We start from the raw sequence: 16,358 nt of genomic DNA on the forward strand, positions 1-16,358 counted from the left end.
GAGGAAGCTTCAGAGTAATGAATAGTAATCCTGGCATCAAATACAAGACAGACATTTTCCTTTACAATATCTCCTAAACTTTTCTCTGATTAACATAATTTGTTATGAGGCCACATCTAGGCTCAACTATGCATAACACATGGAATGAATGTTACCCTATTCCCTACCCTTGTAATGTGCTTTCTCTTCTTTGCTTTTCTGATTACCTAGTATGGCCAAACATGTTATTTTCCCTCTCTACATTGTATTTCTACTTACCTATAAAGTGATCTTTTGCCCGTGTGACTAGGGTTGCACTATGTAAGCACTGAAAATAACGAATAAATAAATAAATATAAGGTACATTATTTTCAAGATTCATAGAGAGGTACAAAAATTTGTATCATTTTTATTTAATGGCTTATTCTCTGCAAACTTTAATATTTTCACTTGTAATTAGTGTTCGGGTACTGCATTGAAGCCTCATATGGAAGAGGTGTGCACTACAATCATCAATCAGCAACATTAATAAGTTCATCAGCTTTCGCTTGTCAGCCTCTGTGAAGGCCTGTGTCAGATGTTCTGAGCTTTCACTTTCTGTGCTTGTATTGTGTAAAGCTAGGCCATCTATGCCTGTGGAAAGGACTCGAGCCCTCTTTGGTGACTAGGACGACAAAACAAAGCTTGGGAAGGGTCACTGGATAAACTCTACTGCGCCTTCTGCTGCAACTCCTTATGATGCTGTTGCTTCTTCTTCTTCTTCTTCTGCTCATCCTTCTCCATCTCCTTAGCTAGTTCTTTATCAACTTCTGATAGAGCACTAATGACAGGTTTGGCCAGGCCATACAGCTCAGATCTGGAAAAGAGGCAGTAGTTAGAGCCGGCATGAAGATAGAGGCTTATGAGCAGATTTATGTTTTCACGCAATGCAGTACACAAAATTGCCCTGCTGTGCTGTGTGAAAGGGAGAAAGCAGAACAGAACCAAAGCTATTAAGGTCTGATGCTATTTCTCTTGTGCCCTGCAACGTCCCACTTAAGGCTGTTGCAGGGATTCTGCACAAACACAGAACTATGCGAAGGAATACGGGACCTCGGTGTATAAGGGCTAAGCCTTCCTACCGCCTCAGTACGCACAATCCCAGGACTGACTAGCTATAGTGTCTCGCTAGCTCTCCTAAACAATCACGGAGATGCAAATGATTACACACCCCAGAACACAACACTCCCAACTCTCTCAGGAATCGCTGTTACAAGACGTACCCTTTCACTTACTCACTCGTGCTTGTCCACAATAAGTATTGACAGAGACTCTGTTATAGTTTAAAATGTTAATTTTAACTATCGTGCTCTATAATGCAGTATAGGAGCCACTTCCAGCAGCAAAACGCAGAAACCTAAAACAGGTAGCATTGTAGCAAGTCCATGTATTATAAAGGGAAATGTCTTCTTATATAGACAGTGGATAAAGGGCTATAAGGCCTAACCCCCCTTCCCTTGGTAGGAAGAAGTTTTAATATATAATAGAAATATAAATGGGGTTTGCCAGCAGACCCCATACCTTAGTGACTAGATGGAATATCTACATTATAGGAACAGCATGTCTCTTCTCCCTGGAAAGATCTCTCTCTAAGGGCCTGTTCATCAAACATGCATTCCCATAATATCAAAGCACAAGTCTTCAGCAGCCGCAGCTTTGTTAGCGTGTTTTGTCTAGGTCGTAGGGACTGACCAGAACAGAATAACAAGGGCAGTGTTTATCGACCTTGCTCACCGTCTTCAGACTAAATCCCAGGAACAGACAGAGAATGCACAAAGTAGACGGTTCTCATGTGAAAGTTACAAACAGAGTCTTGCAAAAATAAAGTCATGTGGTAAAGTGCGCAAACGCGGCATCATGGCAGCAGAGCTCATGCTAACTTAGCAATGTCGACTATGTCCCTATCGGCCATTTGACAAGCCTACTTTGCGCCAATACACACACCCCTGCACCATAGTAGAGAGATGTCACTTGATACTTTCAATCCAGTAACTGGCTTCTAGAGACGGACTGGATTATAGGGCAATCAGGCAGTGCACGATGTGCTGGTCTGACAGATCAGTGTGAGGGCTGGTTTTTAAGGTCGAGCCTAGCAGCAGGCCGCATACACTGCTCGCTCGGCGAGACTGCTGTAGTAGACTATGGGAGAGAAGCTGCACCCACTCTCCGCCCATATTTTTCATTGGCTTGGGTCATTGTATTTCGTAAATGCTGCCTTCGGATTTGTTAATAGGCTTGTTAGTCCCTCCTTAGTATGGCCTTGTCTTCATTTGTAACCTCCCATGGCTACTGGCACTTTTACTTTGGTTGTTACACAGGACCTGTTATTTGGTCTGTAAGCACTATTTACTTTATTGAGTTTTTCTTACTGCAGACCAGACATGTGCTGATTCATCTGAAACGGCTTGTGTTTTTTAACCAGTGCGGCGGCCCCAGAACAATGGCGCCCGCTTTCAATCACTTCAACCCGTTATTGTCTCATGTCTGTTTCAACTCCCCCTCAAGTAAAATGGATTTAGAAATGATTAGCGTATTACGCCATGTGAATTCCAAGTAGCATATAATCTTGTGCTAATCCACTGACGCTGACAACAGCACATCTGTGTTACATGTCATCTGTACTAAAGCTGTATACAAACCACAGTATCCACGGGTCTAATTGAACAACCAACTACTATGGTGTGTATTAGATTATAAGAAAGACCTTTTGACCTATAGACCTCTTAACAGATTATGTAAAAAATAACTCTATATAGGACGGATTTCAAAAGCCTGTTTTATTAACAACAAAAACACCATCACAGCGAATACCACCACCACCAATACCACCACCACCAATACCACCACCATAACCACCAACACCACCACCAATACCACCACCAATAATACCACCACCAATACCACCACTACCAATACTACCACCAACACACATACCACCACCACCACCAATACAACCACCACCACAAATACCACCACCGATCCAATACCACCATCACTAATCCAATCCAACCACCACCACTAATACCCATACCACCACCAATTCCAATATCCCCACCACCAATTAGAAAGCTAAAAAAACTTGTAAAGACATGGTAGTCAGCATGGATGCCAGCAATGTTTTTTTATTATCAGGAAATCAGCAGTAAAAACCGGCCCTCCAGACCATAAAACAGACACAGAAAAAGAACAAGCATTTACAATGCAGTAGGTCTCGCATTTGCGAGAGTTTAAGCTATTAGTAATGTAAATGACAATGCCTTTTATTTATGTTTTAAAACACGAAACATAAATAAAAGACATTGTCATTTACAATGCCAATAGCTCAAACTTGCATGAATGCGGGACCTATTGCATTGCAAATGTCTTTTTCTGTGTCCGATGTATGGTCCGGAGGGCCATCTTTTACTGCTGATTTCCCTGATAATAAAACAAACGTTGCTGGCATCCATGCAGTCTACTATGTCTTTACAAGTTGTTTTAGCTTTCTATTTCAGTAATGGGACCGCTGTAATTTTGGTGCCCAGGCCAATTTTCTGCCCCAGTCTGACCCTGCTGGTGCTGAATGCTGAGTGGGGCTTCTGAGAGTAGGAAGGTACACAGTAAAGTGGTTATTATGCTTCACGACTACCATTGAGGGGTCAGAATAGTCTTGAGAGACAAAAGGGAACACCTCCACCTCCCTCCCTCCACCCACCCACCCCACTACCAGCCAGTTACCTGGAGCTTGATGTCCACTCAAAAAGTTCTACGACATTTTGCTTTGGAGAGTAGGGAACAGATGAAGTTTACTTCACCTCGAGAAAAGTTGAAAAAATTGTCTGTCTTTGCATAGGGAGAAGACTAAGGGGCAGATTTACAATAAGTGGCGCATCCCTGCTGATATGCAGGGATGCGCCACTTATTGTGCGCCATGCCTCCGCCACCATTGATGCGCCGCATTTACAATGCGGCGCACCAATGGGCAAAAACGGCACAGATGCGTGACGCATCTGTGTCGTAAAAGCGACGCATTGCTGGAGGTGCGTTGCAATTGCGATGCAGCTCCAGCAAGGCTCGGGGGTGCCCTATCTTGTTAATGATGTGTCAATCCTTACGCCTGCTTCAAGCAGGCGCATGGTTTTGACGCAGCATGGGCCCCAAAGTGACTGAGTGAAATCTTGTAGATTTCGCTCAGCCACTTTTAGGAGGCGTTCCTGCGCCAGGACGCCCCCCTGCGCAGGAACGCCTCCTTCTGACGCAGGGCTTTACAACTTGACGTATCTCCCAGATGCGTCACGTTGTAAGTATCCCGCACCATGGCGCTTTTTTGCGCCGCCGCTGCGTCACAAAAATGACGCAACAGCGGCGTAAAAGGGGCGCAAGGGGCTTGTAAATCTGCCCCTAAGAATTCTCACATAAAGTTTATATTAAGCATCCACTATTACTTTATTTGAAAATTCCACATATCCACCGCTCCATGGAACTCATTCACAAGAGACTCAAGCTTCAGCATTGATGCGTCAGTTCCTTGCACCAGCGTCAAATGTCTTGCGCTGTATTTACAATACAGGGTACCTCAGACACGTCAGAAATTCTGACCCATATATTGCCGCAAAAGTGACAAATTGCTGGAGTTGGTTGTAAAACTGACGCAACTCCAGCAATGCGTCAGAACACATAGATGAGTCCCATTGTAAAAGCCCTGCTTCAATCCTTACACCGGGTCTGAACAGAAGCAGAGATTTTTTGACGCAGTCAGGTCGCAGGGTGACACAGTGAAAGGTTGTACATTTCAGTGTGCCACTTCTATGTGGCTTTTTGCATGGAACCCCTACCATGCGTACAATACACCTGGTGCAGGGCTCTAGAAACGGATGCATTTGATATAATGTGTCAGTTTGTAGATATGGCGCAATGTGGCACACTAAGTGCGCTGCATCAAAAAAAGTGATGCAGCAATTGGCGCAAGTGGCTTGTAAATAAGCCCCCGTGTTTCGTGCTGAGCTATCTGCCTTCCTTGAGCGAACTTATGGAGTTATCAAGAAAGCAGATTCAAAGCAAGAAAATGCAAGATTCGATTATGCACATCATTATGATCAATTAATACTGCAATGAGAATGCATTCAGTGCGTTCTCTGCAAGGAGCAGTGGGTGGTAGTAATGGGGCTTTTACCATTCCTCAAAACTCACATTTGAATATAGCAATGTTTTTTGACTGCAGTTCTGGTAGCAGAGCATTGAATGACTACCAACTGTTAAGGGAAAGAGGTAATTGTTCACAAAGTCCACGGTGGGCAGCTTCTCTTATTTGAGGCATAGCTGAGCATTTCTTACAGTGCCTTTTCAGCAATGCAACCAGAATTTGTAATACTTAAAGAGACAGGGTCTGCCATCTTGGCACATTTCCAACAGATAGCAAGGACAGGAATATTCCATTTGGCTGTGACTTCACATATAGATGTCAAGTCAAGTCAAGTCATAAAATTTGTATAGCGCACTACATACCCAGAGGGTTTCAAGGCGCTTAGGAGGGGGAGGAGGATTATTTGTCAAATATCCACGTTTTAAGCTGCTTTCTGAACGCTAGGTGGTTCTGGGTGAGGCGAAGGTAAGCGGGGAGTGAGTTCCATGTTTTAGCAGCCAGGTATGAGAAGGATCTGCCTCCCATGGTGGTCTTGTTGATGCGGGGTACAGTGGCGAAGGCTTGGCTGGAAGAGCGTAGTTGGCGGGAGGGGGTGTAGAAGGACAGTCGAGAGTTGAGGCAATCTGGTCCGATGTCGTAGAGTGATTTGTGTGCGTGGGTAAGCAGTCGGAAGGTGATCCTTTTATTGACGGGTAGCCAGTGGAGGTCTTTAAGGTGATCGGAGATGTGTTCGTTGCGTGGGATGTCTAATATGAGCCTGGCTGAGGCGTTTTGGATTCGTTGGAGTTTCTTCTGGAGTTTAGCGGTGGTACCTGCGTAGAGGGTGTTTCCGTAGTCCAGTCGGCTCGTGACCAAGGCGTGGGTGACTGTTTTCCTTGTTTCGGAGGGGATCCAGCGAAATGTTTTTCTGAGCATGCGAAGAATGTTGAAGCAGGAAGAGGATACGGCGTTGACTTGTCTGTTCATTGAGAGTGAAGAGTCCAGGATGACGCCAAGGTTCCGTGCGTGGTCTGTCGGAATGGGTGCTTTTCCGAGGGCTTCCGGCCACCAGGAGTCGTCCCAGGCAGAGGGGGATGTGCCTAAGATGAGGACTTCTGTTTTATCTGAGTTCAGTTTCAGACGGCTTTGTTTCATCCATTCAGCGACTTCTTTCATTCCTTCGTGTAGGTTAGTTTTGGCGGTGCTGGGGTCCTTGGTGAGAGAGAGGATCAGTTGAGTGTCGTCCGCGTAAGAGATGATGTTGAGGTTGTGTTGGCGGGCGATGGCCGCGAGGGGGCTCATGTATACGTTGAAGAGGGTGGGACTGAGTGATGATCCTTGAGGCACGCCGCAGATGACTTCAGAGGCCTCGGACTTGAATGGAGGAAGGCGGACTCTCTGGGTTCTTCCGGTGAGGAACGAGGTGATCCATTCAAGTGCTTTTCCTTGGATTCCGATGTTATTGAGGCGTTGTAGAAGGGTGCTGTGGCAGACTGTGTCGAATGCTGCAGAGAGGTCGAGGAGGATGAGGGCGACTGTGTCTCCATTGTCCAGTAGAGTACGAATGTCGTCTGTTGCTGCGATGAGGGCGGTTTCAGTGCTGTGTTTAGCTCGGAAGCCAGATTGAGAGGGGTCGAGTGATTTGTTGGCTTCGAGGAAGGCGGCGAGCTGGTTGTTGACGGCTTTCTCGATGACTTTGGCCGGGAATGGGAGAAGCGAGATGGGGCGGTAATTTTTGAGTTCGGTGGGGTCCGCTGTGGGTTTTTTCAGAAGGGCGGTGAGTTCAGCGTGTTTCCAGCTTTCCGGGAAGGTGGCGGAGTTGAAGGAGCAGTTGATGACGTCTCGGAGGTGCGGAGCTATGACGGAGTCAGCTTTGTTGAAGATGTGGTGAGGGCATGGGTCTGTGGGGGATCCAGAGTGTATGGAATTCATCAGGCGGATGGTGTCCTCAGTGGAGATTGGGTTCCAGGCGTTAAGGGTGTTAACGGGGGGAAGATGGTCAGCTGATGGAAGGGTGGGTTGGTTTCCAGGTTGGTTGTTGGTTTCCAGGTTGGTTGTGCACCAAGGTGCTTAGTCCAAAGAAACCATGGTGGAGAAAAGCTATTGCATAGAAATGTCGAACCAGACTAGCATTGGCAAGATAATAGGGCTCATCTATACCTGAAATTAATGTAAAAAAAAGAACGCTATTACTTTGCCATCACGTCATATTGTAGGTGTGGGCCAAAGCAGATGCACCTGGCTACATACTGAGGCACACTAAAGTCTACAAAAAAGTGATGGATGGTTGGAAGGTTTATATTAATCTCATTCACAGATTATTCTAGGCTACATCCCAATCCACTGATATTTTGCACACCATGACACCTCAGTTCACTTCAAAATCTTTTATTCGATTAATCGTGTTGATAATCATAAAAAGTACATCATATAATTAAATACATCATCATAAAAAAAACACATTATTAATATTACATTATTACATTACAAGTAAAAAAGTTATAAAAAAAGGAATACTCTTTGGTACATTAGCAGGCTTAATACAGAAGATCAAAAAAATTCAGCTAGGCATCACTTCAATGGCTTTACGAATTGTTAAGCATGATTTCAGGAACAAAGCTACATTCTTTGCCACGTATTGTGTTTCTAGCTGTTGTAGTGCTAGAAATGCCGGGCGACAGGTCCTCAACCCCATCTGGCGCAACACTGGTATAACCCAGCGTTTCCGCGGTTCGACATAATAATGACAAAAGAATACCACATGCATAGTCGTTTGAGGGGATACCTTATCGCATGGACATTTAACCAATTTGTGTGACCAGTTTGACGTGTTTGGAAAGGTGACCAGTCGAAAAAACAAATTAAAACGGAACCTGATTAATAGGTATTTTTCGTAATTAGATAAATAGAATGTGAGATAAGGCTGTATACCCGGAGACACTTGGGCCATCAAAATATGAGCGTTTGATTGCTTGGATATTTCGCCAGACAAACGCAATTCCCTTAGATGGTTGAGACATTGATGTTTCAGGGCTTTCCTGCTTATCTCATTGATGGATGATGGCTCAATAACATACTGAGTGAGGTCCAGGTCTTTCAGGACGTTGGTCACATACACCAACCATGGGATGTTTTTCCAGGAAGTCAGATCTAGCCATTCTAAAATCAGGGCACGTGTAAGATGGCATTGTCGTTTAGTCCAGATACGGTGCCATAGCAGTATTGGTTGACATTTAATGTAATCTGCCAGATAGTCAATCCCAAGCTCGATATGGCAGCCGTAAGTGGGGGCACTCTGTGGGAGTGCCAACAAATATTTAGCAAAGCCATTTTGAATTTTTTGCAAATCCGCCGTATTTACATAGCCCCATACACCGTCTCCGTGTGTGGCGATGCTCTGGCATTTGGCTTGATGGATTTTAAGCAATACAGGTGGGGAGGGCTTGCCCGTTTTTCTAGAAAATGAGACAAGGGCAGATGTTGCTCGCTGGTAAAGCAGTTTTCTAGTTACCAACGCCCTTTTCAGTGGCGTCACTAGGGCTGGTGTCACCCGGTGCGTGTAACTCATGGTGTCACCCCCTCACAACTTACCAGATGGACCATCTCACCCTCTGCCTGCACCATGTCCCCTCTGCCTGCACCATCTCCCGTCCGCCTGCCCCATCTCACCCCCTGCCTGCACCATCTCCCCTCTGCCTGCACCATCTCCCCTCTGCCTGCACCATCTCTCCCTTTGTCTGCACCATCTCCCCTCCGCCTGCACCATCTCTACCTTCGCCTGCACCATCTCTCCCTCTGCCTACACCATCTCCCCTCAACCTGCTCCATCTCTCCCTCCGCCTGCACCATCTCTCCCTCTGCATCCGCCATCTCTCCCTCCGCCTGCACCATCTCTCCCTCTGCCTGCGCCATCTCTCCCTTTGCCTACACCATCTCCCCTCTGCCTGCACCATCTCCCATCTGCCTGCATCCTCTCCCCCTCTGCCTGCACCATCTCCCTTCTGCCTGCACCATCTCCCCTCCGCCTGCACCCTCTCTCCCCACTGCATCCATCATCTCTCCCTCTGCCTGCACCATCTCTCCCTCTGCCTGCACCAACTCTCCCTCTGCCTGCACCATCTCTCCCTCTGCATCCACCATCTCTCCCTCCGCCTGCGCCATCTCTCCCTCTGCCTGCACCATCTCCCCCTGCCGGCACCATCTCCCCTATGCCTGCATCATCTCACCCTCTGCATGCACCATCTCCCCTCTGCCTGCATCTTCTCCCCTCTGCCTGCACCATCTCCCTTCTGCCTGCACCATCTCCCCTCCGCCTGCACCATCTGATGTTATGACACTGGTGAATATACTGGGCTTCGGACTGTGTGTACAAATGTGGGACTCTATATGAGCCCATAGATTTATCCCACCTAGGCAGATCTCTCGTCTGTCTTAAGTGTTTTTTATTCCCTGCTACTCTGCCTAGTTATAGTTTCCTCAGGGGTTCCCTTTTGCTTTATTAGTATGCTAGAGGTCTTCCCAGTACACCATCCTTTGTAGCAAGCATGAAGTGATGAAGTGGACTGTCTCAACCGGGAGGGGGGGGGGGGGGGGGGGGGGGGGGTCCCAAGAAAACATTGGGGGGGGGGTGGCTGATTCTTCAAGCAAAAAGCAGAGTGGAGCTGCAGGGGTCCTAAGCACCTGCCATGCTAGAGATCTTCACAGTCATTGCTGCCAAGGTTTCAGATTGCTTATGTGTGACATTTTCTTAAAATCGGTGTGATTATGAGTGACATTTCAACGAATATGAGTGACACTTTATCGCAAGCAAAATCAAGCAATGAAGATGAGGGAGACATATAATGATCCGCACCAGAAATGGAAGAGCACTAACTGGGAGACAGACTGCGTGACTGCTGTTCGCAATAACAGAGGGCAGGAAGGCACTACAGTGCTCACAAGATGATCTCATTGATCTGATCATTCAGGACCATACGCTAGCATAAAAAGCTGATTTTATAGCATACAAAATTTTCGGATTGCTTATGTGTAAGATGTCCATGGTTTTAGTGTACTTTTGAGTGACATTCTACTGCCTAATGTGTGGTAAAATGAGTGGCACTTTCTCACCAGAAGAAATAAGCAATGAAGTCCATATTGAGAGTTAAATATCACAAATTACCATATTTTGAGCAATGAGGAGAACTAACCAGACAATATTGTCCATTTTAACACCATTAACAGCCAATCAGAAGTAGCCTGACCCACTCAGTGCATCCTAACTCCATTGACAGGATCAGCAACAGCCAGGCCAGTCCAGCGTGTTGGAACCCTGCACATTTCCAGCAAATCTACCTTGGCTCAATGCACTCTAACCCCCCCTACTTCCATCCAAACCATCCCAGTCAGCTGAATGTAATTCTAGTTCCACTCGTATCCACCAGAACCAGTGTGACCCTGCCCAGTCCATTTTAAATCGTTTAACCCTCAATAGAAACATCCTGTCCCTGCCCAGTTGGTGCATGCTAACACCATATCTTTGCAAACCAGTCAGTCCAAGCCAATCTGGCCCCAGATAGGCAAAGCAGAACAAGCCTATAGAGTTGGCACGTGGCTGTTTTTTAATCTGCTTGACTACTATTTTAATGTCTCAGCACAAAAATGACCCAAAGCTGGCACTGTTTCCCTCTTACCAGCACACATTTAAAACAGCAAACATAAGAGCAAATGCTCTTTAACAAGTGTGGAGGGGCTGCCTCGATGGTCCATGACTGATAACGTAATAAAAGTCTGAAAGTCGGTGTTAAAAAGGTATAAGGACTATTTGTATAAAGTCCTGTTTATCATGTCTCGGCTTTTGAAGAATCTTCAAACATGAGAAAGTGCCGGTAATATTCCCTGGGTAAGGTGACAGCCGCACTGGCCTATCCCTCACCATCTTATCTCATTCACATCACACCTCACCTGTGACAAGTGCTGCCTCAGTAACTCACTGCCAGAATGAGTGCCAGCGTGTCTTCATTGGGTTGGGCTTATGCTAATTGGAAAAAAGTATATGAACAGAGCGTGTAATAGTCAGTTTTCTTTTCCAAAGGTATGTTTTGAAAAGACTCTACTGCAGCTTTAAGCTAGCGACGCAGTTTTTGTCAACTCTCTTCCAACAAATTAAGTGCCACCCAAATGCATATATAACTCAGCCTATCCTGGACATGTGCGGGGGAGGGGGGTTGAAGCAGGGCGAAGGTCTCAGTTGTTGTGAAGACCTGTAGAGATCGCGTGCACGGCCGCTGCTGCCCAAACCGTGAATTAAAGGCACGTTTTTTTTCTTAAATGTTACATGATGCGTGCTGGGCAATTGTGAAGAAAATCAGTGTGGCATAGTAAAAGAGACAATGAGAGTGTTTAGGCCAGCTGGGACCCAAACTGCTGCTGCTGGGTCGTACTGTTTAGAATAGCGGTAGCCGGCAGTGCGTGCAATAATTCACACTACACTAAATTTAGTTCTTCTGCCCACTGCTTCTGCCAGACAGTGACTGCCAGTGCCAGCTTGTCCAGTGGGTACGCTGCGCGCATCCGCAGGCATCGCACCACCACGCCAGACCCAGTGACGATCATCACCCACGCATACACAGTATGATCGGGGAGGTGGTCTGGTGGTGCGCTGCGGTGCGGTGTGTGAGTGGCGCGCTGTCTAAAGCTGCTGCAGCAGGTAACTAAGATTGGTGTCACCCCCAGATGGGGTGACACCTGGTGCGGTCTGCACCCCCCTAGTGACGCCACTGGCCCTTTTCCAAGTTAACTGATCATCTATTAGAATACCCAAGTAGGGGTATTCTCTGACACGTTCCACTTTGGATTGCTCAATGTAAAGGTTTTTGGAACTTTTTACCTTGGGCCCTGTTTGCATGATGAAGGTCTTGGTCTTGTTCACTTTTAACCCAAGTGAGAGCATGAAATTACAATATTTATCCAACTGTTTTTGGAGCTGTACTAAGGTCCTTGCAAAAATTACGGAATCGTCAGCGTAGAGTAATGCTGGAATAGGGCGATGATTGATGGTAGGTAAATCCTGGCTCCCTTCTAACATGGCTGCTTCCAGGCCGTTGGTGTAAAGGTTAAACAGGAAGGGAGCCAGGACACAGCCCTGTCTAACTCCACGAGTTATTGGAAAGGAGGATGTTAATTCTCCACCCACGCCATACCTTACGCATGCCGAGGCGTCGGAGTAAAGCTCGCGTAGGAATTTGATGAGGGGAGGATCGACACCCAACTCCTCCAAAATGAGCCACAGCTTGGCGTGGATTACACAGTCAAACGCCGCGCTGAGGTCGACGTAGACCATAAATAAGTTGCCCTGTTTTGCTCCCACATACTTTCCAACTAAAAGTGTCAGGTTTAGGGCCTGTTCGACAGTACCCAGTCGCTCCCGGAATCCGTACTGGAGGTCGGTGATGATGTTATTTTCTGCCGCCCAGTCCTGGAGACGATCCAGGATTAGGCAACCTGCGACTTTCCCCAGTGAATCCAGGAGGGAGATGGGCCTGTAGCAGGCGGGGTTGTTTCTTTCCCCCTTTTTAAAAATTGGAAGAAGTATGGAGGAGGACCAGGATTCCAAAAGGCCAGTATTTAAAACTGCCGCCATTAGCTGGGTGACAATTGGGGACCATAAATCAATGTTAGAGACAAATATATCAAGTGGGGCACCATCTGGGCCGGGAGCCTTTCCGGTTTTTGAGGAGGATAGTGCACTAATGACCTCCCCGTGTGTAAAATGAAGGTCTATGGGATAAACCCCTCTTTTAGAGGACGTGGTTGTTAAGTTAGGCTGTACTGCGGTTACCTGGTGGGAGTCACTGAAGATTTTGGAGAAGTGAGTCACCCACTCGTCCGCGGTCACTGCTACGTCCAGGTGTTGATGGGAATTTGCCTCCAGTAGGAAAGGAGATTTAACTACCTGCCAGAATTGGGAGCTGTCCTTACTGTAGCAGCTTTCATGTAATTGGGCCGACAACTTGTTCTTATGGTCTCTTTTACAACTAATTTGGGCTTGTTTGTACTCGGATCTTAGTTTGGCTACTTTAATTTTGTCTCTAGCTGGATTGTGTAGTTCTTTTTTTAAAGCGGTTAGAGCTTTCCGGCAGGCCGTGTTGAACCATCTTGGCTCAGATTGGTTACCTAATTTGTGGGTTCGAAATAATTCATTCTGGATAACTTTCAGGATTTCCCCGAAACTGGAAATAATTTGCTCGGGGGGAGAATCCCCCTCGAGGCAAATATTTATCCAAGGGAGTGCCTTGGATATGACCTTTCTCGTTGTTACTAAAGGATCTATCCTTGACCATTTCACGGAATAACCATTGGTTCTATCCATGCTCAGTGTTTTTTGGGTCAGTAAGCTCTTCTTGTTAATAAGGGGAACCTTCGTGGGTAGGTTAAGGACAATACTATTGGGGAAATGATCACCAGAGATTTCTGATCCTGTAGAAAACTGAGAGAGAGTACCCTTTAAAGAATAAGAACACAATATAAAATCTATAGTGCTAAAACAACTCCTACCATGAAAGGTAGGTTTAAACTCCACAGGATGGTTTGCAAGTTCGTTGGCATATGTCAATTCTAGAGACATTAAGCTATCATTGAGGGAGTCTCCTACAAGGGAGTGGGTAAAATGTGTCAGCGGGCAATCATTTTCATCTATGAGGCCACAGTTAGTTTTCTTATAATTTGGACACAGTTGAACATTAAAGTCCCCTCCCCATATTACGTTACACAAAGCTGGTAAATGCTTAGTACGCTGTTCATTTATAGACAGAGAAATTGCAGACACAGTTTTTACACAATCTACTGGAGATAAATTGTTATAAAAATTAATGAGACTATATGACGTACCATTTTTAAAAGTTATCAGTAGAATTTGATAGTTTAAGGTGGAACAGAGGATAGAGATTTCCTTTACTACGAGGGTATTGGAAATGTATATTGCGAGACCCCCCATAGGTCTGCCGTGTATTGATGGGCAAGCTGGAGAATGGAAAGTTTTATAGCCCTGTATGTGCAGTGGGTCAATTGTCCAGGTCTCTTGTAGACAAATTATCTGGTGTGTGGTTACAAATTCCAACCAGGGTTTCAGTAGGATCTTTGTTCGAAGACCTGCTACGTTCCAGAATAGTATAGGTACTAGCAGGGTCGACAAGGTTTTATTGGTAAGCGCTGAACTTCCTTTTTGGGATGGGATTTTTAAGGATAAACAATGATCTTTATTAAGAGAACAGGGCATGGTATCACCTCGACTGTCACGTGTAGTGGGAAGACAGGGCTGCATATCAGCACATTGTTGGGAGTGTACGTCCACTGACTCAGTTGAGACTACTGAAGTTGGTAAAGACGCCATTATGGATAATAAAATTGGAGATTGGGAAGAACTTGGTGGCGTTGATGTTGGTAAACCAACTAGGGGTGGGTTCCTGTCGTCCAGGACGGTGGCCGATGATGGTCAATCCACCATCTCCAAGCAGTCAAACCTGTTGTATGTAGGAACACCCCTCCAATCAAGAAATGGCGTAGTGTCTCTACCTCCTTGACCTGTCCAGTTTGACCAGTCCGGATTTCTATTCCAGCTTCCTACCTGGGTCCAGTTCCACTCAGGGCCTTGTGGCAGGGATTTGGCTGGAGGATAGAAAAAGGCTAGTCTTCTCGTACCAATTCCTTCTGGAGATGTTTGGGAGCCCCATGAGGAGATGTGTTCAACTGTTTGAGGGTCTTCAAAGTGTATTATTATACAGTCTCCTGGGATCGTTTTTGGCTCCTTCCCAACCCAGGGGACTCTGCGGACTGAGACAACTCTATTATTAGCGTAAGGAGGAAGTGGCCGATTCGTTGATAACCAGTGGAGTACCTTGTTTTTTAGGGACCATCCAGGTTCATCGGAATTAATGTGCAGCGCTGGGACCCCAGTCATAATGATGACAATTGGAGTGATTTCAGGGGGGAGATGTGCAGAGCGAGCTCCATTACGTCTCGTGTTATAAGCTACATTTTGTCTCGTGTTGTAAGCTGCATTTTTAGATGCTGGTGTTTATGCTGTGGTCGATGCAATAGGTAGAATGGTGGGTTGGGCCGTTGATAGGGGAGGGACACGAAGGGAGGAAGTGGCAGACTTATTCGCAGCAGTGTTAGGTGCTGATTTTTGCACAGTTTTACTAGCTGGTTTTTGGTGGACTACGGCTGTAGTCGTCACCGTTTTGTGAACTTGGGGTGTTTGATGGGGCATTGTTCCCCCCACATTTTTTGGTTTTGGATTATGTGACTGAATCACGGGAAGTGAGGGTGTAGGGATCAAACTTTTCTTAGCTTTTAGGTCAGATGTTAATGATGCTAGTGATTTTTCGATGTTAGACAGTGATAACTCGATAGGCTTCAGGTGCAATTTAATTAATGCCTCTATGGAGGCCAGTGTGGGAGTATCGAGAGTAGTAGGATCCCGCCCACTACATGTGTTACCACTCGAAATAGGATTAAATATGTCAGATGAAAGATTTATTATATCTGACGTTGTAATGGTATTCTGCTGTTGAGGCATGATCGGTTGGGAAATAGGAGATTGAACAGTAAATTGTGTCAAGGAGTCCTGGCGAATGTCAGGATTATTTTGGGGAGATTTCTTGTTTCCTTTTTTTCCCTTCCTCTTTTTTGGGATAGCACCTTCCCTCTGACCCCTCGTGTTGGGAGAAGAAAAATTCTCCTCTGGTGGATTTATAAAGAGAGTCGGGGTTCTCTCAATAGATGGGGAGAGATGGGAAGTGGGAGAATGTGAAATTTGTGTTGTTGAAAGGTCTATCGACACTGATAAATCCACGGTGCCTGGAACCGTTAGGATCTCTTGTTGTAGGTCAGGGTCTAAATTACGTTGTGGAGTTTTGGCTGCTGCCAATAGACCCAAAGAGGAGCGCTTGGCTGCAGCTAGGTCCTGAGAGACCCTCCTTTCTAGTAGCAGGACACCTTGGTTTATGGCGTCATTTGCTTTAGCAATAAATTGGTCTATTGGGCCTATGACCTGGGCAGCATGCGAGAGTTTGCTATTTCTGGTGATTCTGGGTGACATGTTATCAGATTCAATAAACACAGTTGCAAGGTAAAGTACACTGAGTCCGGGTTAGCCAGTTTATATTGCTTGATGTTGAGATTAAATGTGAGAGACAGTAAAAATGAAGAGTCAATGGGGTGGCCCAGTCCAGTCTTACCCGGTCTTGAACGGGCTTAA

The 16,358-nt window shown here is 46.0% G+C and overlaps 1 protein-coding gene across 3 annotated transcripts in view; it reads right to left on the minus strand.

Moving 5' to 3' along the window:
- Nucleotides 1-373: 373 nt before the first annotated feature.
- The window catches only part of LOC147698899 (uncharacterized), a 223,693-nt gene continuing 207,708 nt past the window's right edge, over nucleotides 374-16,358 (minus strand). The window contains exon 4 of one of the 3 annotated variants that reach the window (XM_086935517.1): nucleotides 374-835. In XM_086935517.1, coding sequence (XP_086791643.1) covers nucleotides 688-835 — 148 coding nt within the window. In that variant the 3' untranslated portion in view covers nucleotides 374-687. The remainder of the gene's footprint in view (nucleotides 836-16,358) is intronic. The other 2 variants (XM_086935515.1, XM_086935516.1) reach the window with 2 other exon arrangements.

This window comes from Lissotriton vulgaris, chromosome 8 (assembly GCF_964263255.1).
Source record: "Lissotriton vulgaris chromosome 8, aLisVul1.2, whole genome shotgun sequence".
NCBI lineage: Eukaryota > Metazoa > Chordata > Amphibia > Caudata > Salamandridae > Lissotriton > Lissotriton vulgaris.